Below are 23,829 nucleotides of genomic sequence, written 5' to 3' on the forward strand. Positions count from 1 at the left end.
CCTTTCCCGGAAGTGGCCGCCTCTCGCCAACGCGGCCCGCGCCGGAGGCTGTGACGTCACAGTCGGCCCCCCCCTCAGGAGGAGGGGAGGGAGGGGAGCGCGCGAGGCCGCCCCTTCCCCGCGAGGCGCGCGCTGATTGGCTCCGGCGGCGCGTGCCCCTCGCGCGCGCGCGCCCCCGCCCCGCCCCTCCCCCCGGCCGCCCGCCCTCCCTCCCCCCCCCCTCCGTCCGCCTGTCATTGATGTTGTCGTCGTCGCCGCGGCGGCGGTGGTCCGGTCGGCGGGGCGGATGGCTCTGTGCGGGCCGGCGGCGGCGGCGGCGGCGGCGGCGGCGGGGGCGGGCGCCCTGTCGCTGCCCAGCGAGCTGATCGTGCACATCCTGTCGTTCCTGCCGGCGGCGGACCGGCTGCGGGCCTCGGCCTCCTGCTCGCACTGGCGCCAGTGCCTCTTCTACCCGGCGCTGTGGCCGCGGCTCCGGCTCGGCCTCCGCGTCGCCCCCGCCGAGCGGCCCCGCCTCGATTTCCTCATGCGCAAGTGCGGCTGGTTCGTCAGGGACCTCAGGGTCGAGTTCGCCGCCGACAACTACCCGTGCGGGGCCGGGGCCGGAGGAGGAGGAGGAGGCGGTGGAGGAGGAGGAGGAGGGGAGGAGGAGGCGGCCCAGGCCCAGGCCGAGGCCCAGGCCCAGGCCCCGGCCCCGGCCCCGGCCCCTCACCTGTCCTCCCGCTGGCTCGACGTCCTCCGCACCTACCTGGACCTGGTGCTCTGCGTCCTCAGCAGCATCCGGAACAACAGGTACCTCCCAAACGCTTAGCACAGCGTTCTGCGCGTAGTGAGCGCCCCAGTCAGTCAGCCGGTCGGTCGTATTGATTGAGCGCCGGCCCAGTGGAAAGAGCCCGCGCTTTGGAGTCAGAGGTCGGGGGTCTCTGACGGTGAGCCCGCTGGTGGGTAGGGACCGTCTCTAGGTGTTCCCAAGCGCTTAGTCCGGTGCTTTGCACACAGTAATTGCTCCATTCATTCATTCATTCAATCGTATTGATTGAGCGCCGGCGTGGCTCAGTGGAATACGATTGATTGATTGATTGGAAAGAGCCCGGGCTTCGGAGTCAGGGGTCAGAGGTTTCCAGACTGCGAGCCCGCTGGTGGGTAGGGACCGTCTCTAGATGTTGCCAACTTGGACTTCCCAAGCGCCTAGTACAGTGCTCTGCACACAGTAGGCGCCCCATTGAGTCAGTCAGTCGTATTGATTGAGCGCCGGCCCAGTGGAAAGAGCCCGGGCTTTGGAGTCACAGGTCGGGGGTCTCTAGACCGTGATCCCGCTGTCAGGTAGGGACCGTCTCTAGATGTTCCCAAGCGCCTAGTCCAGCGCTCTGCGCATAGTAAGCGCCCCATTCATTCAGTCAGTCAGTCGTATTGATTGAGCGCCGGCCCAGTGGAAAGAGCCCGGGCTGTGAAGTCAGGGGTCTCTAGACGGTGAGTTGGGTAGGGACCGTCTCTACATCATCATCATCATCATCATCATCAGTCGTATTTACTGAGCGCTTACTATGTGCTTGGGAAGTCCCAAGTTGGCAACGTCTAGAGACGGTCCCTCCCCAACAGCGGGCTCGCGGTCTAAAAGAGGGAGGCGGAGAACAGAACCAAACATACTAACAAAATAGAATAGATGTGTACAAGTAAAATAAATAGAGTGATAAATATGTACAAACGTATATACATCATCAATCGTGTTTATTGAGCGCTTACTATGTGCAGAGCACTGGACTAAGCGCTTGGGAAGTACAGATTGGCAACATATAGAGACAGTCCCTACCCAACAGCGGGCTTGCAGTCTAGAAGGGGTAGGCGGAGAACTAAACCAAACATACTAACAAAATAAAATAAATAGAATAGATATGTACAAGTAAAATAGAGTAATAAATAGGTACAAACATATATACCTATATACAGGTGCTGTGGAGAAGGGAAGGAGGTAAGATGGGGGGAATGGGGAGGGGGACGAGGGGGAGAGGAAGGAAGGGGCTGAGTGTGGGAAGGCCTCCTGGAGGAGGGGAGCTCTCGGTAGGGCCTTGAAGGGAGGAAGAGAGCGAGCTTGGCGGATGGGCAGAGGGATTGGGGGCATTCCAGGCCCGGGGGGTGACAGTGCTCCGCACATAGTAAGCGCCCCAGTCAGTCAGTCAGTCAGTCGTATTGATTGAGCGCCGGCCCAGTGGAAAGAGCCCGGGCTTTGGAGTCAGAGGTCGGGGGTCTCTAGACCGTGAGCCCGCTGTTGGGTAGGGACCGTCTCTAGATGTTCCCAAGCGCTTAGTCCAGCGCTCTGCGCATAGTAAGCGCCCCAGTCAGTCAGTCAGTCCGTCGGTCGTATTGATTGAACGCCGGCCCGGTGGAAAGAGCCCGGGCTTTGGAGTCAGAGGTCGGGGGTCTCTAGACTGTGAGCCCGCTGGTGGGTAGGGACCGTCTCTAGATGTTCCCAAGCGCTTAGTACAGCGCTCTGCACACAGTAAGCGCCCCCATTCATTCAGTAGAAAGAGCCCGGGCTTTGGAGTCAGAGGTCATGGGTTCAAATCCCGGCTCCACCAATTGTCAGCCGTGTGACTGTGGGCGAGTCACGTCACTTCTCTGGGCCTCAGTTACCTCATTTAGAAAATGGGGATTAGGACCGTGAGCCCCACGAGGGACAACCTGATCACTTTGTAACCTCCCTAGCGCTTAGAATGGGGATTTGCACATAGTAAGCGCTTAATAAAAGCCATTATTATTAGTCAGTCAGTCAGTCAGTCGTATCGATTGAGCGCCGGCGTGGCCCAGTGGAAAGAGCCCGGGCTTTGGAGTCAGAGGTCGGGGGTCTCCAGACTGTGAGCCCGCTGGTGGGTAGGGACCGTCTCTAGATGTTGCCAACTTGGACTTCCCAAGCGCCTAGTACAGTGCTCTGCACACAGTAAGCGCCCCATTCAGTCAGTCAGTCAGTCGTATTGATTGAGCACCGGCCCAGTGGAAAGAGCCCGGGCTTTGGAGTCACAGGTCGGGGGTCTCTAGACCGTGATCCCGCTGTTGGGTAGGGACCGTCTCTAGATGTTCCCAAGCGCTTAGTCCAGCGCTCTGCGCATAGTAAGCGCCCCATTCAGTCAGTCAGTCAGTCGGTCGTATTGATTGAGGGCCGGCGTGGCCCAGTGGATAGAGCCCGGGCTTTGGAGTCAGAGGTCGGGGGTCTCCAGACCGTGAGCCCGCTGGTGGGGTAGGGACCGTCTCTAGATGTTCCCAAGCGCTTAGTCCAGCGCTCTGCACACAGTAAGCGCCCCCATTCATTCAGTAGAAAGAGCCCGGGCTTTGGAGTCAGAGGTCATGGGTTCAAGTCCCGGCTCCACCAATTGTCAGCCGTGTGACTTTGGGCGAGTCACGTCACTTCTCTGGGCCTCAGTTACCTCATTTAGAAAATGGGGATTAGGACCGTGAGCCCCACGAGGGACAACCTGATCACCTTGTAACCTCCCTAGCGCTTAGAACGGTGATTTGCACATAGTAAGAGCTTAATAAAAGCCATTATTATTATTCAGTCAGTCAGTCGTATTGATTGAGCGCCGGCGTGGCCCAGTGGAAAGAGCCCGGGATTTGGAGTCAGAGGTCAGGGGTTTCTAGCCTGTGAGCCCACTGTTTGATAGGGACCGTCTCTAGATGTTGCCAACTTGGACTTCCCAAGCGCCTAGTACAGTGCTCTGCACACAGTAAGCGCCCCAGTCAGTCAGTCGTATTGATTGAGCGCCGGCCCAGTGGAAAGAGCCCGGGCTTTGGAGTCAGAGGTGGGGGGTCTCTAGACAGTGAGCCCGCTGGGTTTTTTTTTTTTTGGTTTTTTTTTAATGGCATTTATTAAGCGCTTACTATGTGCAAAGCACTGTTCTAAGCTCTGGGGAGGTTATAAGGTGATCAGGTTGTCCCACTTGGGGCTCGCAGTCTTCATCCCCATTTTACAGATGAGGTCACTGAGGCCCAGAGAAGTGAAGTGACTTGCCCAAAGTCACACAGCTGACAAGTGGCGGAGCCGGGGTATGAACCCGTGACCTCTGACTCCCAAGCCCACGCTCTTCCCACTGAGCCACGTTGTTGGGTAGGGACCGTCTCTAGATGTTCCCAAGCTCTTAGTCCAGCGCTCTGCATATAGTAAGCGCCCCATTCAGTCAGTCAGTCGGTCGTATTGATTGAGCGCTGGCGTGGCTCAGTGGAAAGAGCCCGGGCTTTGGAGTCGGAGGTCGGGGGTCTCTACACTGTGAGCCCGCTGGTGGGTAGGGACCGTCTCTAGATGTTCCCAAGCGCTTAGTCCAGCGCTCTGCACATAGTAAGCGCCCCATTCAGTCAGTCAGTCAGTCCGTCAGTCGTATTGATTGAACGCCGGCCCAGTGGAAAGAGCCCGGGCTTTGGAGTCGGAGCTCGGGGGTCTCCAGACTGTGAGCCCACTGTTTGGGTAGGGACCGTCTCTAGATGTTCCCAAGCGCTTAGTCCAGTGCTTTGCACACAGTAATTGCTCCATTCATTCATTCATTCAATCGTATTGATTGAGCGCCGGCGTGGCTCAGTGGAATACGATTGATTGGAAAGAGCCCGGGCTTCGGAGTCAGAGGTCAGAGGTTTCTAGACTGTGAGCCCGCTGTTGGGTAGGGACCGTCTCTAGATGTTGCCAACTTGGACTTCCCAAGCGCCTAGTACAGTGCTCTGCACACAGTAAGCGCCCCAGTCAGTCAGTCGTATTGATTGAGCGCCGGCCCAGTGGAAAGAGCCCGGGCTTTGGAGACAGAGGTCGGGGGTCTCTAGACCGTGAGCCACGCTGTTGGGTAGGGACCGTCTCTAGATGTTCCCAAGCGCTTAGTCCAGCGCTCTGCACACAGTAAGCGCCCCGTTCATTCAGTGGAAAGAGCCCGGGCTTTGGAGTCAGAGGTCATGGGTTCTAATCCCTGCTCCACCACTTGTCAGCTGGGTGACTTTGGGCAAGTCACTTCACTTCTCTGGGCCTCAGGTCTCTCACCTGTAAAATGGGGATTAAGACTGAGCCTCCTGTGGGACCACCTGATCACCTTGTAACCTCCCCAGCGCTTAGAACAGTGCTTTGCACATAGTAAGCGCTTAATAAATGCCATCATCATTATTATTATTATTATTATTATTATTCTCCCGGCCCCGCCACTTGTCAGCTGTGTGACTTTGGGCAACTCACTTCACTTCTCTGGACCTCAGGTCTCTCATCTGTAAAATGGGGATTAAGACTGTGAGCCTCCTGTGGGACAACCTGATCACCTTGTAACCTCCCCAGCGCTTAGAACAGTGCTTTGCACATAGTAAGCGCTTAATAAATGCCGTTATTATTATTACTATGTGTAGACCATTCATTCATTCAATCGTATTGCTTGAGCGCTTACTGTGTGCAGAACACTGGACTAAGCGCTTGGGAAGTACAAGTCGGCAACAGATAGAGACGGTCCCTACCCAACAGTGTGCTCCCAGTCTAGAAGGGGGAGACAGACAACAAAACAAAGCATATTAACAAAATAAATAGAATAGTAAATATGTACAAGTAAAATAGAGTAATAAATCAGTACAAACACATATACAGGGGGATGGGGAGGGGGAGGAGGGGGCTCAGTTGGGAAGGAGGGGGTGACCATTCCATCGTATTTATTGAGCGCTACTGTGTGGACACCATTCATACATTTAATCGTATTTATTGAGCGTTTACTGTGGGCAAAGGATTCATTCATTCCTGTTTGTACATATTTATTACTGTATTTATTTTACTTGTATGTATTTACTATTCTATTTATTTTATTTTTGTTAATATGTTTTGTTTTGTTGTCTGTCTCCCCCTTCTAGACTGTGAGCCTGCTGTTGGGTAGGGACCGTCTCCATATGTTGCCAACTTGTACTTCCTAAGCGCTTAGTACAGTGCTCTGCACACAGTAAGCGCTCAGTAAATACAATGGAGTGAATGAATGAATTTATTGAGCACTTACTGTGGGCAAAGCATTTGTTCATTCCATCGTGTTTATTGAGCACTCGCTGTGGGCAGAACATTCATTCATTCCGTCGTATTTATTGAGCACTACTGTGTGGAGACCTTTCATACATTTGATCATATTTATTGAGCGCTTACTGTGGGCAAACCATTCAGTCATTCCATCGTATTTATTGAGTGCTGACTGTGGGCTAAGCATTCATTCATTCATTCCATCGTATTTATTGAGTGCTCACTGTGGACAGAACATTCATTCATTCCGTCGTATTTTTACTGTGTGGAGACCATTCATACATTTAATCGTATTTATTGAGCGCTTACTGTGGGCAAAGTATTCATTCATTCCATCGTATTTATTGAGCACTTACTGTGGCCAGAACGTTCATTCATTCCATCATATTTATTGCACACTTACTGTGGACAGACCATTCATTCATTCCATCATATTTAGTGAGCGCTTACTATGAGCAGAGTATTCATACATTCAGTCGCATTTATTGAGCACTTACTGTGTGCAGAGCATTCATTCATTCCATCGTATTTATTGAGCGCTTACTGTGTACAGACCGTTCATTCCATCATATTTATTGAGCACTTACTGTGTGGAGACCGTTCATCCATCGTATTTATTGAGCACTTACTGTGTGCAGACCATTCATTCCATTGTATTTATTGAGCGCTTATTGTGTGCAAACCATTCATTTCTTCATTCCACCGTATTTATTGAGCGCTTACTGTGTGCAGGGCATTCATTCATCAGTCATATTTATTGAGCGTTTACTGTGTGGAGACCATTCATTCCGTTGTATTTATTGAGCGCTTACTGTGTGGAGACCATTCATTCATTCAGTCGTGTTTACTGAACACTTACTGTGTGCAGAGCACTCATACATTCAATTGCATTTATTGAGTGCTTACTGTGTGCGGATCATTCATTCATTCCATTGTATTTATTGAGCGCTTACTATGGGCAGAACACTGGACTAAGCGCTTAGGGAGTGCAAGTAGGCAGCATATAGAGACGGTCCACACCCAGCAACGGACTCAGAGCACTGTGTTAAGTGCTTGGACAGTACCGTGGCTCAGTGGAAAGAGCCCGGACTCGGGGGTCAGAGGTCGTGGGTTCTAATCCCGGCTCCGCCACTTGTCAGCTGGGTGACTTTGGGTAAGTCACTTCACTGGGCCTCACTTACTTCAACTGGAAAATGGGATTGAAGCCTGTGTGCCCTACGTGGGACACCCCGATTACCTTGTATCTACCCCACCACTTAGAACAGTGTTTGGCACATACTAAGAACTTAACATATGCGATCATTATTGTTATTATTATTATTACAGGTTAGCAATAAAGAGAGACAATCCCTGCCCACTCGGGGCTTCATGTCCATGTCCCTAAGCAGCCGGCACACTGACTATAATAATAATAATGTTGGTGTCTGTTGTGCGCTTACTACGGGCCGAGCACTGTTCTAAACGCTGAGGGAGATACAAAGTAATCAGGTTGTCCCACGTAACTGAGGCCCAGAGAATAATAAGGATAGTGGTATTTGTTAACCACCTACTGTGTGCTGAGCACTGATCTAAGCACTGACGTCGATACAAGGTCATCAGGTTGTCCCACGTAACTGAGGCCCAGAGAATAATTATAATAGTGGTATTTGTTATGCACTTACTATCAATCAATCAATCAGTCGTATTTATTGAGCGCTTACTATGTGCAGAGCACTGTACTAAGCGCTTGGGAAGTACAAATTGGCAACACATAGAGACAGTCCCTACCCAACAGTGGGCTCACAGTCTAAAAGGGGGAGACAGAGAACAGAACCAAACATACCAACAAAATAAAATAAATAGGATAGAAATGTACAAGTAAAATAAATAAATAAATAAATAAATAGAGTAATAAATATGTACAACCATATATACATATATACAGGTGCTGTGGGGAAGGGAAGGAGGTAAGATGGGGGGATGGAGAGGGGGATGAGGGGGAGAGGAAGGAAGGGGGGGGGGGCCGAGCACTGTTCTAAGCGCTGACGGAGATACAGCATAATCAGGTTGTCCCACGTAACTGAGGCCCAGAGAATAATAATAATAATGTTGGTATTTGTTAAGCACTTACTATGTGCCGAGCACTGATCTAAGCACTGAGGGAGATACAAGGTAATCTCTAGACTGTGAGTCCGTTGTTGGGTAGGGACAGTCCCTAGATGTTGCCTATTTGTAGTTCCCAAGAGCTTAGTCCAGTGCTCTGCACACAGGGGGAGATACAAGGGGATCAGGTTGTCCCACGAAGGGCTCACTGTCTTAATCCCCATTTTACAGGTGAGGGAACTGAGGCCCAGAGAAGTGAAGTGACTTGCCCAAGGTCACACAGAAGACAAGTGGCCGAGTCGGGATTAGAACCCACGACCTCTGACTCCCAAGCCCAGGCTCTTTCCACTGAAATGCAATTGAATGAATGAATGAAGGAAGGAATAATGATGGTACTTGTTAAGTGCTTACTAATTGCCAAGCACCATTTCAAGCGCCAGGGCAGAGACAAGATCATCAGGTTGCCCCACGTGGGGCTCACAGTCTCCATCCCCATTTTACAGACGAAATAACCGAGGCCCAGAGAAGTGAAGTGACTTCCCCAAGGTCACACAGCAGACGAGTGTTTATTCTAGTGTTCTGCACACAGTAAGCGCGCAATAAATACGATTGAATGAATGGAAGTGGCAGAGCCGGGATTAGAACCCACATCCTCTGACTCCCAAGCCTGGGCTGTTGCCAGTAAGCCCCCCCCACGCGCGCGCGCGCGCGCGCACACACACACACACACACGCACACACATACACACACACACACACACGCATCCCCGCCTCGCTGACTTGGGGTGGGGGGGCAGTTGGGGAGGCTCTGGATGCTGTCCCGGAGGCCCAGGGAGGGTAAAAATAAGAATTATCATAATGATGATGATAATTAGGATGGTATTTGTTACAAGCGCGCTGACAGGAGATACAAGGTAATCAGGTTGTCCCACCCAACTGAGGCTCAGAGAATAATAATAATAGTGGTATTTGTTAAGCACTTAATGTGTGTTGAGCACTGATCTGAGCGCTGAGGAAGATACAAGGTAATCTCTAGACTGTGAGCCCATTGCTGGATGGGGACCGTCTCTAGATGTTGCCGATTTGTACTTCCCAAGTGCTTAGTACAGTTCTCTGCACACAGTAAGTGCTCAATAAATACGATTTAATGAGTGAATGAATGAATGAAAGTTGTCCCACGTAACTGAGGCCCAGAGAATAATAATAATAACGGTATTTGTTAAGTGCTTATTATGTGCCGATCACTCTTCTAAGCACTGAGGGTGATATAAGGTAATCAGGTTGTCCCATGTAACTGAGGCCCAGAGAACAATAATAAGGTAAGCGCTTACTATATGCCAAGCACTGTTCAAAGTGCTGGGGGAGATACAAGGTAATCAGCATGTCCCACTTGGGGCTCACAGTCTTAATCCCCATACAGATGAGGTAACTGAGGCACAGAGAAGTTAAGTGACTTGCCCACAGTCACACAGCGGCAGACAAGTGGAGGAGCCAGGATTAGAACCCATGCCCTCTGACTCCCAAACCCATACTGTCACCACTAAGCCATGAGAAGTTAAGTGGTTTGCCCAAGGTCACACAACAGAGAAGTGGCAGAGGCGGGAGTAGAACCCACATCCTCCGACTCCCAAGCCCGGGCTCTTGTCACTAAATCACGGGTGTCCCGGGTCATTCCTGCTCCGCGATCGGCCAGCCCCCAATCAGGCCCCGGCCATTCGGCCCGGGGTGGGACCCGGTGACCTACAGGTGGGTAAACCGAGGCACCTACAGAGTGTCACCGGAGGAGGTCAAAGTCAAGTCCAGGTCGTCTTTTCCAGTGAAGGTCTTGGAGAGGGGAGAGGCTGCCTTGCGTACTCCAGGGGACAAGTGTGGGTCATCTTTTTGGCCTCAGAAAGGTGGCTCCGTGTGGGAACTGTGGGCTCAAGTTCAAGGCGGAGCATGGGAGGGGTACCTTCAATTGGCATCCCCCTCCCGCCCCCCCCCCGCCCCCCCCCCCCCCCCACTCCCCATTCAAATTCTTCTTCACTGAAATCAAGGTGCATCTTGAAGGGCCAGAAGGGGTTCATGCTTGCCCACGGAGGGGCTTGCCCAATTGTCCTGTGCACTAGCTCCAGCTCAGAGCTTGGCCACGCATTTGAACTAGGTTGACGGAGCTGCAGCCGGACACCAACCCTCGTGCTCATAAATAATTGTAGTATTTATTAACCTCTTACTACGCGCCAAGCACTGAGTTAAACTACGTAGGGGCAAGTAATAGCTATGCAAAGTAGATGCAGAGTCATCCGGTGGGACACAGTAACTATCCTACCTGGGGCTTACCGTCCAAGTAGGAGGGAATAGGATTTAATCCCCGTTTTACAAATGGGGAAACGGAATGACTTGCCCAAACTCTCACAGCCGGCAAGCAGCAGAGCCAGGATTAAAACGCAGATCCTCCGACTCCTAAGCCAGTGCCCTTTCCATTAGGCTGCATCCCTTTCCATCTGCAGCTGTCAAGCCATCCTCCTTCCCAAACTGGAAATTGGGAGGCAGAGGTGCCCTCCAGATCAAACGCGGGCACCGGAGCCCATCCCTGGCTTGGATCCATGTCTTCCCCAGACCTCAAGGCCACCATCTGGCTCACATCCCAACTTGCATTTCACGGCGAAGTGAGGGAATGGGGCAAGTCAGCAGGCTGAATCTTTGACCTCCCCAAAGTCTCTTCCCCCCTTTCTCCAACCCCCCGGCTCTCAACACTCTCTGCTACTCTCCCATCCTTCCCAGCGGTATCCTCAGAGGAACTCTCCTCCCTCCTCTCAAGTGCTACTCCGGCCACCTGTGCTTCTGACCCCATTCCCTCTCATCTTATGAAATCTCTCGCTCCATCCCTTCTCCCCTCCTTAACTTCCATCTTCAACCGCTCACTCTCCACTGGTTCCTTCCCCTCTGCCTTCAAACATGCCCATGTCTCTCCCATCCTAAAAAAACCCTCTCTTGACCCCACCTCACCTTCTAGTTATCGTCCCATATCCCTCCTACCATTCCTTTCCAAACTCCTTGAACGAGTTGTCTACACGCGCTGCCTAGAATTCCTCAACAACAACTCTCTCCTCGACCCCCTCCAGTCTGGCTTCCGTCCCCTTCATTCCACGGAAACTGCGCTCTCAAAGGTCACCAATGACCTCCTGCTTGCCAAATCCAACGGCTCATACTCTGTCCTAATCCTCCTCGACCTCTCAGCTGCCTTTGACACTGTGGACCACCCCCTTCTCCTCAACACGTTATCTGACCTTGGCTTCACAGACTCCGTCCTCTCCTGGTTCTCCTCTTACCTCTCCGGTCGTTCTTTCTCAGTCTCTTTTGCAGGCTCCTCCTCCCCCTCCCATCCTCTTACTGTGGGAGTTCCCCAAGGTTCAGTGCTTGGTCCCCTTCTGTTCTCAATCTACACTCACTCCCTTGGTGACCTCATTCGCTCCCACGGCTTCAACTATCACCTCTACGCTGATGACACCCAGATCTACATCTCTGCCCCTGCTCTCTCCCCCTCCCTCCAGGCTCGCATCTCCTCCTGCCCTCAGGACATCTCCATCTGGATGTCCGCCCGCCACCTAAAGCTCAACATGTCAAAGACTGAGCTCCTTGTCTTCCCTCCCAAACCTTGTCCTCTCCCTGACTTTCCCATCTCTGTTGACGGCACTACCATCCTTCCCGTCTCACAAGCCCGCAACCTTGGTGTCATCCTCGACTCCGCTCTCTCATTCACCCCTCACATCCAAGCCGTCACCAAAACCTGCCGGTCTCAGCTCCGCAACATTGCCAAGATCCGCCCTTTCCTCTCCATCCAAACCGCTACCCTGCTAATTCAAGCTCTCATCCTATCCCGTCTGGACTACTGCACTAGCCTTCTCTCTGATCTCCCATCCTCATGTCTCTCTCCACTTCAATCCATACTTCATGCTGCTGCCCGGATTATCTTTGTCCAGAAACGCTCTGGACATATCACTCCCCTCCTCAAAAACCTCCAATGGCTACCGATCAATCTGCGCATCAGGCAGAAACTCCTCACCCTGGGCTTCAAGGCTCTCCATCACCTCGCCCCCTCCTACCTCACCTCCCTTCTCTCCTTCTACTGCCCAGCCCGCACCCTCCGCTCCTCCACCACTAATCTCCTCACTGTACCTCGCTCTCGCCTGTCCCGCCATCGACCCCCGGCCCACGTCATCCCCCGGGCCTGGAATGCCCTCCCTCTGCCTATCCGCCAAGCTAGCTCTCTTCCTCCCTTCAAGGCCCTGCTGAGAGCTCACCTCCTCCAGGAGGCCTTCCCAGACTGAGCCCCTTCTTTCCTCTCCCCCTCGTCCCCCTCTCCATCCCCGTCTTACCTCCTTCCCTTCCCCACAGCACCTGTATATATGTATATATGGTTGTACATATTTATTACTCTGTTTATTTATTTATTTATTTTACTTGTACATTTCTATCCTACTTATTTTATTTTGTTGGTATGTTTGGTTCTGTTCTCTGTCTCCCCCTTTTAGACTGTGAGCCCACTATCGGGTAGGGACTGTCTCTATGTGATGCCAATTTGTACTTCCCAAGCGCTTAGTACAGTGCTCTGCACATAGTAAGCGCTCAATAAATACGATTGATTGATTGATTGATTGATTTGACATGATGCCTAAACCAAGTGCCACTGATTCAGGCGGTTGACCCAGTCAAGCACTGGTATTTTTGAGCACTCGCTGAGTGCCGAGCACTATACTAAGTGCCTGGGAAAGTACAGTACACCACCCTGAAAAGACACATTGCGCATCTTGTCAATTTTGTCTTGGTCAATTAGAGAGTCTGGACCCTGACTAATCAGTCTGGGGCAACTTGCATGTGGGCAGTATTGGATGTCCGGGTATTGTTTTCTACAAGCAGAAGTTAAATGAAATCTTCAGTCGTATTTATTAAGCGGTTACTGTGTGCAGAGCACTGTACCAAGCGCTTGAAAAGTACAATTCAGCAATAGAGACAATCCCTCTCTAGATCCCTCACTGCCAGAGAAGCAGTGTGGCTCAGTGGAAAGAGCCCGGGCTTTGGAGTCAGAGGTCATGGGTTCAAATCCCAACTCCGCCAATTGTCAGCTGGGTGACCTTGGGCAAGTCACTTAACTTCTCTGAGCCTCAGTTCCCTCAACTGTAAAATGGGGATGAATACTGTGAGCCCGCTGTGGGACAACCTGATCACCTTGTAACCTTCCCAGTGCTTAGAACAGTGCTTTGCACATAGTAAGCGCTTAATAAATGTCATTATTATTATTATTAATCCCTGCCCACAGTGGGCTTGCAGTCTAGAAATGGGCTTGTTCTTTAGTGAAATGTCGCGCACCAGTAGTAGTAATGTTTAAATGCTTACTGGGTGCAGGGTACTGTATTAAGCGTTGGGAGAGAGTCCACAGGTGAGAATTGGACTCATTTCCTTCCCTTTGGAGGGCTCACAATCTAATTTCTTAGTTTTTGTGGAAGTAAGCAAATCCACCCTGTACCCGGTAGTCATGGAACTAGTCTAAGGTCTCCTGAAAGTCCTGGCAGCTGAGGCAACTGTTTAAGGTTTGACTTGATAGTTTTGGTATTTTATCCTTGTTTCCTTCCGTAGTCGCTTGGACCACTGTCTGCCGAGCAAACGCAGGGACAAATGTGCTGTAGCTTTTTTTAAAAACAGGAAGTAAAACTTATCAGTAACTCAAGATAAGAATAAACATTTTTCGGGGCTCTGTTCCTCTCAAGAGTTCGATTTATATAGCATTTTAAAAATAGATGATGATTCATAGGATTGGCGCTGTAGAAAGAGTAGAAAAGCCAAATAATTAAGAAATAGAAAATGCTGTCCATGTCAAGAATTGAGACTGCATTCTTTGATAAAAGACCATCTTTTGGTAAACAATTATTTTTATCTCGTGGCAGAGTAAGGGTTTTTCGTAAGAGTGAAAGAGAAGATTGGACTCACAACCTTGAAATGTGTAGCACTGTTCCTTCTAGAGAACTGCTGACCACTTGGGTTCTTTGTTTGGCTTTAACCCACATTTGAAATGCTAAGTTTCAAATACCCAGAAGAGAATGAAAAGGGAAACCTGTACCAGCTTGGTAAATGAGGTCTTCATTCTTTCCATAGTACTGCCACTAGAAAAGCCCTCGCCTAGCTAAAGAGCTGAACATTTTACCCAGATTTTATGGCCTTTCCACTGTTCAAATGCACTTAAAAGTGGGCTGCTCTTTTCATTTGTCCTTAAGGCAACAGCTTATTGGGTGGGGGTGCATAGTTTAACAGTTACCAGTGGCCCATTTGGCCAGGTTTCGTGACACCATTTAAAAAAAAAATGGTGGGGGGATTTGGGGGGGATTTGTTAAGTGCTTACTATGTGTCAAGCACTATTCTAAGTGCTGGGGGAGAAACAAGTTAATCAGGTGGGACACAGTCCCTGTCCCAAATGTGGGACTTGGCTGATAGTTCTTATAGTTCCTGTATGCTCCCTGGAAGGCCACTGATTCTGTACCTTGCTTTTAGAAGTAATAACAATGGTATTTATGGAACACCTACCGTGTAGGATGGCACCTGGCAACTACAACAAAAACCCTGTACACAAGGAGTTTACCGAGGAGTGTTGCTCTCCACAACAGTGGGTGGGAAACTCAAATTACTTGCTAGACTAATTTTTAAGGTTATTTCTTAAAGTATGATGGTAACTACCTTTCTGTTTGAGGTAACACATTATTATTTGGAGATGCCACCTCTTCTCACAACTGGGGCAGGTACAACACATTTCTGACATTGGTAGTTAGATATTCAGGAGTGTATTTTTTCCAGAGAGGAGGCAGAGTGGCCTAGAGGAAAGAACACAGGATTGGGAGGGGGCTAGAGGATAGCGTTCTAATACCATCATCATAGTCATCATCAATCGTATTTATTGAGCGCTTACTATGAGCAGAGCACTGTACTAAGCGCTTGGGAAGTACAAATTGGCAACATATAGAAACAGTCCCTACCCAACAGTGGGCTCACAGTCTAAAAGGGGGAGACAGAGAACAAAACCAAACATACTAACAAAATAAAATACCAACTCTTCTGTATGGCCTGCTGGGTGACCTTGGGCAAGTCACTGAACATCACAGGTTCATTTTCCTCATCTGTGAAACTGCAATCAGGTGATTGTCCTCCCTCTCCCTTAGACTGTGAGCCCAGGCTGGGACAGGGGACTGTGTCTGGGATGATTGTCTTGCATCTTCCCCAGAGTCCAACACAGTGCTAGTCACTTGGCATGTAGTAAATATCATAATAACGTCTCTGCGCCGCTCTTGGTGGCGGTGATGCTTTTCAAGTCTTCTCAGGTTTAACCCTAATTTTTTTAAAGGTGACTTCAAGAGTAGAAAGTGGGTTAATTCAGGTAAAACCCTAAAATTTCTACCCTAAGTACAAGAGATCGATAATTCCCTGTGCCATCTAATACACATCCTAAATTTAGTTGGATTTCTGCTTGTACTTGTTCCAGGATCCTGTCTCCTAGGCCGTGAGGCCCCGTTTGTTCAATCCAGTCACCTTGCATCTAGCACAGTACTCTGGAACAAAAGAAGCATTTAATAAAGAATTATCAGTGGGGGAAATACTGAAATCAGATCATAGGCTATCAAAAATCCAGACATCAAAAATATGGAAATATTTGAAATCTGGAAAGTTCGAGCAAAAGGCCCCTTAAAAAAAATATTCAGGAAAGGACTGTCAGACCTTTCCACCCCCTTGGCTACCCTCCCATGCCTCCTGCCATCGTGGCATTGAAGCTGCGTCATATTCTCTGCTTCCCCCAACCCTGCTGCCTTCTAGGTCCAAGCCCAATTTTACATCCAGTTTGCCCAGTACCAGGCTGTGCTTCGTGGAGGGTCTCAGTCCGCCACAACCCATCACTCTGGCTTTAAAGCCCCAGTTCTTGCCAGAGCGAGCAGTAGGCGGAAGCTGATGTGAGTCAGAATCAGGTGAACAAATGTCTGAGCTTAGGAGAGGCAGAAAGGGGAGGCGTAAGCATGGAGGAGGGGTGAGGAACCGCTGCTAGAGATTCAGGAGTGTCTAGGCATTCACAATCATCGGTCCAGAAAAATTAGAAATGCATCTGGAAATGTCCAGGGCCTGATTTTTTACTAGACTGTTTTCAGGTAGAGAACAGTTCCTCTTTTGAAAAGAAACTAAGTATAAGTTGGTAAAACCTCAGGACAATGGCGAAGCAATTGCATTTTAATTTAAATATTTAATACATCGGTAGGGTTGTGTTTGCATTTTTTTTTATTTAGGCTCCTGCTATTCAAGGCCAGGGATAATACATTGTTTAAAACATCTGACTGGCAATTGTCAACCAAATACATTCCATTATTTCACAAAAAGATATATTCAGCCAACTCTGATGTAACTCCAATTTCAGCCAACAAAAATTCACTCTAGCCTTTGAAGTTCTCGTTGACTGTTGCACTTGATGATTGGTAATGACTGGGAGAGCGTGCATTTAAGGGGAATAATATCCCTACTACATGATATTGCCCTCTCTGAGCTGTCAGCCCTCCATCAGGAAATATCTCCTGAATCATTTTTTTATTTTTTCCTGAGATCATCTAGGCCACAAAGGCCAGTTGAATTCTGACTGTAAGGAAGAGGATTAAAAAAACCCTCACATTTTTGCGATGCGAATTCATAATGCATTCACTCTCAGAATTCTTCATGAGATTTTAAAGACAAGGCAGTTGGAATAGGTCCAGAGATGGGCAACCAAAATAATTAAAGAGAGAAGGCAGCTTCTCTGAGAAGGTGGGCTTTAAAAATTCAGATGTGGGTCTGGGAATACAAAGACTGGGAATGGGTGTGATTGAAGTCTACCAAAACATGAAAGGAGTGAACCTATCCCGTAATATGGGACTTGAACCCATGCTCCCCTCCCCTTGCAGCTTGAAGGTAGCAGGTATAATGAAACATGTTTTCACATAGTGGAGAGCAAGCAAGGACTTCTCAGGCAGTCTGCTCCTAGAAAATATCAATAAGCCCAACAAGAAGGGTTTTGCTAAATTCATGATGAATTGGCCCAAAATAGTTTTTTGGTTAATTTTGTGGGAATTTTTATGGTATTTAAGCACTTTGAGGCACTGTATTAAGCAAAGGGGTAGATACAACTAATACAACTAATCAGGTTGGACAGAGTCCAATAGGGTTTGGGAAGAATGCTAACCAACACCACCAAAAGGCTGTTGACCGATCTAGATTGTAAACCACATTTTAGTTCCCTTCCAGGCTATTTTCCTCTTAGTCATTCAGCCTGAAAGATTTTCCCAACACTGAGTATTTGGGCCTTGTGCATTCATGAGAAGCATTCAAATTTTTTCACTTGCTCTGAAGAATAAGAACATTCTCTCATTTTTCCTCCTTCGTCATGCAAGGTCTCTGCTCACTGCAAGACTTCCACCGGAGTCTTGTGGAGTTTCTCTGGAAAGCTGGATTTATGCGCTTGATGAGGTGTCGAGGATCCTCCAGAATGAAAGGAAATATAGAGAAATTACGAGGGCATAGTTGAACGGTCCAGCTCTAGATTGAACTATGAGACGGAGAAAGAACAAGGACAGCCTTCCTGTTCTCAAAACTGCATTTGGGTCTGAATTGTGATAAGCATTTCTACAGGGACCTCAGCCTAAGATTAAGGGCTGTAGATATCTACATTTAGACTTTGAAGACTGGCTTACTGGCAATCACTGCTGCTTACTGAGGGAAGATAAGCCAAATTCAGTGCCCCTACATTTAACAGTTTTAATTGGAGAGCAATGGATATTTGATAGCACTCTTCTCAGCCCGTACTTCTTTTTCAATCAGTCAGTCAACGAGTCATATTTATTGAGCACTTACTATGTACAGAGCACCGTACTATAAATACCTGAAAGAGTACAATTCAACAGAATTAGCAGACACGTTCCCCACCCATAACAAGAAGCTCCAGCAGTTGCCCATCCACCTCCGCATCAAACAAAAACTCCTTACCATTGGCTTCAAAGCACTCAGTCACCTTGTCCCCTCCTATCTCACCTCACTACTTTTCTACTACAACCAACCCGCACATTTCTCTCCTCTAAATGCCAGCCTTCTCACTGTACCTCAATCTTGTCTATCTCAACGCCGACCTCGTGCCCACATCCTGCCTCTGGCCTCCTTCCTCCAATCCGACAGACAATGACTCTCCTTCCCCCAGTCCTCCCCCCAAAGCCTTATCGAAGCCACATCTCCAAGAGGCCTTCCTTAAGCCCTCCTTTCTTCTTCTACTCCTTTCTGTGTCTCCCTGACTTGCTCTCTTCATTCATCCCCCACCCCCTCCCAGCCCCACAGCACTTGTGTACAAAAGTGTAATGTATTTGTTTATATTAATGTTTGTCTCCCCCTTTAGACTGTAAGCTTGTTGTGGCCAGGGAATGTGTCCGTTTATTGTTCTGTTGTACTCTCCCAAGCGTAGTACAGCGCTCTGCACACAGTAAGTGCTCAGTAAACGCACTGAATCATTGAATGAACAAGTTTGCAGTCTGAGGTATGGGATGAAAAATATTTTGAGCATTACATTTTTTATTCTTGGTCATGCTAGAAGGAAAATAGATGTGTTACTGATTAAAATAAGAGAAATTGAATTCTACCGTATTTGGTGTTTAAGTGGGGATTCGGTGTGATGTTGATGTGTCTGAAACAACGGGTGACATACAGATTAGTGATTTTGAAAGCGCAGCCAAATATATTTTGGGAATCTTTCAAAATTGCTGCTTTGTATACTTAAGATGACTTTCATGACCACTGGATACTGGATGAATTTTAAAGTGCAGCTCTCCTGAGGTAAAATAAAAACAATGAACCCAGGTGATGTACTTTGTCTTCAAGACCATTACTGTTTGTACTTCTGATCCTGCCCCACTTTGCTGTGGTTAACTCAAATTTAGTGTTCCCCCCCAGTTTTCTGTCTGTTTTCAGTAAACAGTGCTTCTCATCTGTATTGAAGAGGATGCCCCCCTCCCCCATTGTTATTAGCAAGGTTATTAATTGTAAGCCTGCTTCTCTCCTCTTTGCCCTCCTACATCTGACTAATAACAAGCACTCAATAAATACGATTGAATGAATGAATGAAGAAACAAACCGTGGGGCTGGTTGGACTTAGAAATTTCAAGGATAGCCCACCTAGAAAAAGTAACTGTCACTTTCCAATCCAGGATGACAGTGTATTTTTATGAGCTGTAAGTGGAGTATTTTATTTTCAGTGTCAAGATTTTAGTCTCAAATTGAATAGAAGATATTTTTTTTGAAGTAGGTGGGAGGATGTTAGGTTCCTTAAAGATTTAGTTTTAGATAAGCTTTGCTATAGATTATGATTCATAACATTATAAACAATGTGCTGTAATGCACTGGCAGGGTAAGGATTTTTCAGAGGGTTGTAGGTTGGTAAAGTTCCTAATCACGTAGGGTGTAGCAGTAATTAATTCTGTTGAGCTGTCATCTCTGTGTTTGAAGGAAGGCATTTCAGGCTCTTGTAATATTTCCCCAGCATATCTTTTTGTTGCTTACCTTTAGTTGGATTTATTAGTAGAGAACTCTAGTCAATTTGTTGGTTCCACATGCAGAAACAACAACAAAAATAAGTCTGGGGTCACCAGTTTCACTTCAGTTGAAGAGAATTTTGCTGCAGAAACTCCTGGCTCCATGAAGATCATAGGGTGAAAGGATAATCAGTTTATTGCTATGAAATTAGCAAATTTTCCTCTCATGTTACATAGACTCCCCAAGTAGGCCCTCATTTCTTATTTTCCCATTTTTGTCACCCTCACACTTGGACTTGGTTCCTTTATTCACACATTGGATTTGGATCACACACACACACACACACACACACACACACACACACACACACACACACACACACACACACACACACACACACACACACACACACACACCCTCCCTACCCCTCAGCCCCACAACACTTATGTACATCCTCATAACTTATATTAATATTTGTTTCTCCTCTAGACTGTAGACTCACTGTGGGCAGGGAACATGTCTCCCAACTCTGTTACACTGTACTCTCCCAAGCGCTTAGTTCAGTGCTCTACACCAAGTGCTCAACAAATACAACTGATTGATTGGTAAGACTCCCACTTTAGTCATCCATTTGACCCCTGACAATACTAATCTTATTTCAGTGACTGAAGTTGTTGCACTCTATTTTCCATGCCAGGATTCAGAGACCAATATGTAAAGGAATATGAAATGAAAATGGTGGAGCGGGTAATTAACCTGAGTCCTCATTGTGCCTTTGCGTGTCTCTTAAAGAAAGTTTATAGTGAAAAATGTTATCGTTTGAAGTGGTTCTAGCGGACGACTTTGTCAAAGTACTGTTCCATTGATCAGTATGCACATATTTTTCTTTTTTAACTGAACTATTCTGTAGCTTTGAGAAATGTGAATGGTCTGGATTTTTCAGGCTTAACCTAATTTCTACCCCACATTTCATTGCTTTAAGACAGGAAAAACACAAGTATGTCTCTTTGCTCCAGAACATTCTGTATTTCCGCTCTGCTTTTGTTGCTTTCTCTAACTCTCCACTTCATCCCTCCCAGTTCCTCTTTTAGCCTCTTGTCTCCCCTTCCTGGAAGTTAGGCACTAATTTCAGGGGAGGCTGAACCAATACTAGTCACCCCTTGGGGAGGGTGAGAGAGAGAGCACACCTGCTAATACTACTTTGGGGTCAATCAATCAATCGTATTTATTGAGCGCTTACTGTGTGCAGAGCACTGTACTAAGCGCTTGGGAAGTACAAGTTGGCAACATATAGAGACAGTCCCTACCCAACAGTGGGCTCACAGTCTAGTAGGGGGAGACAGAGAACAAAACCAAACATATTAACAAAATAAAATAAATGGAATAGATATGTACAAGTAAAATAAATAGAGTAATAAATATGTACAAACATATATACATACAGGTGTATATAAGTCAGAGCCTTCCATTCTTTTCCTGCACCCCCCCGCCAAACCAACAAAGTAAATATTGCTAGTACCACCCCATCCACAGAAAACTCCCACTGCCACCTCTACCTTGGGCAAGTGGCATAAATGCCTTTCCACTATAACCCTCTAACTCTCCCCCTGCCCCCCGGGGACCTTATCACTTGGGAATCATTTTGTAAATAGCTGAAATTTTTTAAAAAAAATTTAAACCTGGCTTTACTTGAAATTTTTTTAAAAAGGTAACCACTTATAATTTTCCATGAATTGTGTTCTTGTAAACCTCAAAGATCCATTCCTTAATTATAAAGGGGTGTGGATAAACTCGAGAGACCATGCTCCTTGTATGCTCCCAAGTGCTTAAAACAGTGCTCTGCACAGCAAAAGCACTCAATAAATAGTACTGATTGATTGATTGATTTTTTTAACTAATCTGATCTGTCCTCAGCTGCCTTCTTCCACATATCTACTGGTGCACCACATTGTTTGGAATTTTGCTTCCCTATGTCGTTAAACCATTTCCTCGGACCACTTTGTTTGCAGTGACCGTATTTCAGCTCATCTCACGTGTAGGGTGTTCTTTTGTCATCCATTCTCGTAATCCTCACCCTTCCTAGTGAAGATGAGAAGCAGCGTGGCCTAGTGGAAAGAGAACGGGCCTGGGAATCAAGGGACCTGAGGATTAGAACCTGTCTGCATGTGACCTTGGGAATGTCACTTCTATACTTCAGTCGCCTCATCTGTTAAAATGGGGGTTAAGACTGTGAGCCCTCATGGGGACATGAGCTGTGTCCAACCTGAATATTTTGTATCTATCCCAGCGCTTAGTCTAGTTCCTGGCACATAGCGCTTAGTAAGTACCATTACAAAAAAAGTGTGGGGAGGTGGAGGAGGAGGAGGAAGCGTCAATGCTAGTAAGTGGTCTTGGCCATAACAACTGCCGGATAGTCTTACATAAACTTTGAGGAATGAGTGATCATTTGTCATTCATTGCTCAAATCAATATCCCTCCCCCAAGGAGACAAAAATTATCTTTGAACCAGAAAGGCAGATATGCATGTGTGGTTATGCATAGTAGTGTGGTTAGTTAACATAGTTAACCATGTAGAGCTGACTTCTGACTGCAAGATTGTGTCCCTGAGTATGACAGTCATCGAGAGAATCACTTGCGTGCTGTGCCTCCAAAAACATAGCAGGGCACCTTTCCAGGACACTTGCCATTCGGGGTGGGGGGAGGCCGAGCTTGGGCATCAAGTGGGCTGCTAATGGAACTGCCATGTCTCCCTCAGCAAGGGATTAAGGCTTAATTTGATGAGGGCTTAGTCGGAAAGGCCTCCTGGAAGAGAGATGATTTAAGAATGGCTTTGAAGGTGGGTAGAGTGGTGGTCAGTCATATATGAAGGGGGAGGGCATTCCTGGCCAAAAGGAGGTCATAGGCAAGGTGTCAGTGGTGAGACACACAAGATTGAGGCAGAGATTGAGAGTGAACCCAGGGAGTAGGTGGGCAGGGGAGCAGGACAGTTAGATGGCCATTTTACAGATTCCTGGTGTAAGCCATTCCATCATGTAAGACAGACAGGTTTGGGTCTTTGGTCCAAAACCTTCACCACTGTTGGCATAATGCCACTGGCCCCTCTCTGGCTTCTAGCTGTTTCTCCATCCCCCCTCCGTGGTGAGGTGTGGGGTGGGCATTGCGGGGGGGAGGACAATATTAATAATACCAATAATTATAAATAATAAATGATAAATATGACTGATTCATCGGTCCCTACCACAGACAGGCTAACCCGCTGTTTCTTCAGAGTTCCAGGCCCATCACTTGGTTCAGAGTCTTGGAAGCTTCCTCCTTTACCCACTTGAAACTCTGCCATCATCCATTTCAGCCATGGCTTTTTCTTCAACATCTCTGGAGCCAGTATTTCCCTTCGGTCTCTGCAGTCCATTCTCAAATCCTGACATTGGCCACATCTTATCTAAATTTCCAAATTATTTTTCTCCCTGGCCATCTAGTTTCTAGCCTTTCTCCTCGCCAGTAAATCCAGAAATGGTGCTGTAAAAAGTCAGCTTTCTTGCTGATGTTTTACCATATCACTCCAATTCTCAAAACTCTTTATTGGATTCCCGTGGACCTTACCAACCGACTCAGCCTTTCATGAGTCAGGGGTCCCTGCCTTCATCATTTCCTTCACCTCCCTTTTGTTCTTCTGGAAAGCATTCTCCCATTCATACTCTTTGTCCTACATTCCTGTGAAAAAACGCAATAGAAAACTAGCCAGAAGTGGCATTTTTAGTGATTTGTCCTATGACGTGAATACAAGACTAATTTACAAGCCCCATCCCCCTGGCAGCTTTCTCATTTCTTCCACCAGCCCCTCTCCATCACTTTTTTTAAATGGTGTTGAAGCGTCTACTCCATGCCAGACACTGAACTAAATACCGCGGTAGATGCAGTCCGTGTCTGGGACTCAGTCTCAATCCCTAATTTACAGAAGAGGAAACTGAGGCCCAAATAAGTGACTTGCCCAAAGTGACCCAGCAGGCTAGTGGAAGAGTCAGGATTAGAACCCAGGTCCTCTTGACTCCCGGGCCCCTAAGTGTAGTTAGGGGTAATACACATTGTACAGTAAGTGCAGTACTCTACTAAATATTTTATATACCGTATTCTTTGTGATTACTAAAATGATCGCTATTGCAGTATCAGCGCATTAATAATGTAGATGCTACTCTC

General features: G+C 47.8%; 1 protein-coding gene across 1 annotated transcript in view; it reads left to right on the forward strand.

The window, feature by feature from the left end:
• The first annotated feature begins 286 nt into the window (after positions 1-286).
• Positions 287-23,829, forward strand: part of FBXO33 (F-box protein 33) — a 29,314-nt gene continuing 5,771 nt past the window's right edge. The window contains exon 1 of the mRNA XM_038756041.1: positions 287-789. Within this exon, the coding sequence (XP_038611969.1) occupies positions 287-789 (503 nt within the window). The remainder of the gene's footprint in view (positions 790-23,829) is intronic.

The sequence above is a fragment of the Tachyglossus aculeatus genome, chromosome 14 (assembly GCF_015852505.1).
Source record: "Tachyglossus aculeatus isolate mTacAcu1 chromosome 14, mTacAcu1.pri, whole genome shotgun sequence".
Lineage (NCBI taxonomy): Eukaryota > Metazoa > Chordata > Mammalia > Monotremata > Tachyglossidae > Tachyglossus > Tachyglossus aculeatus.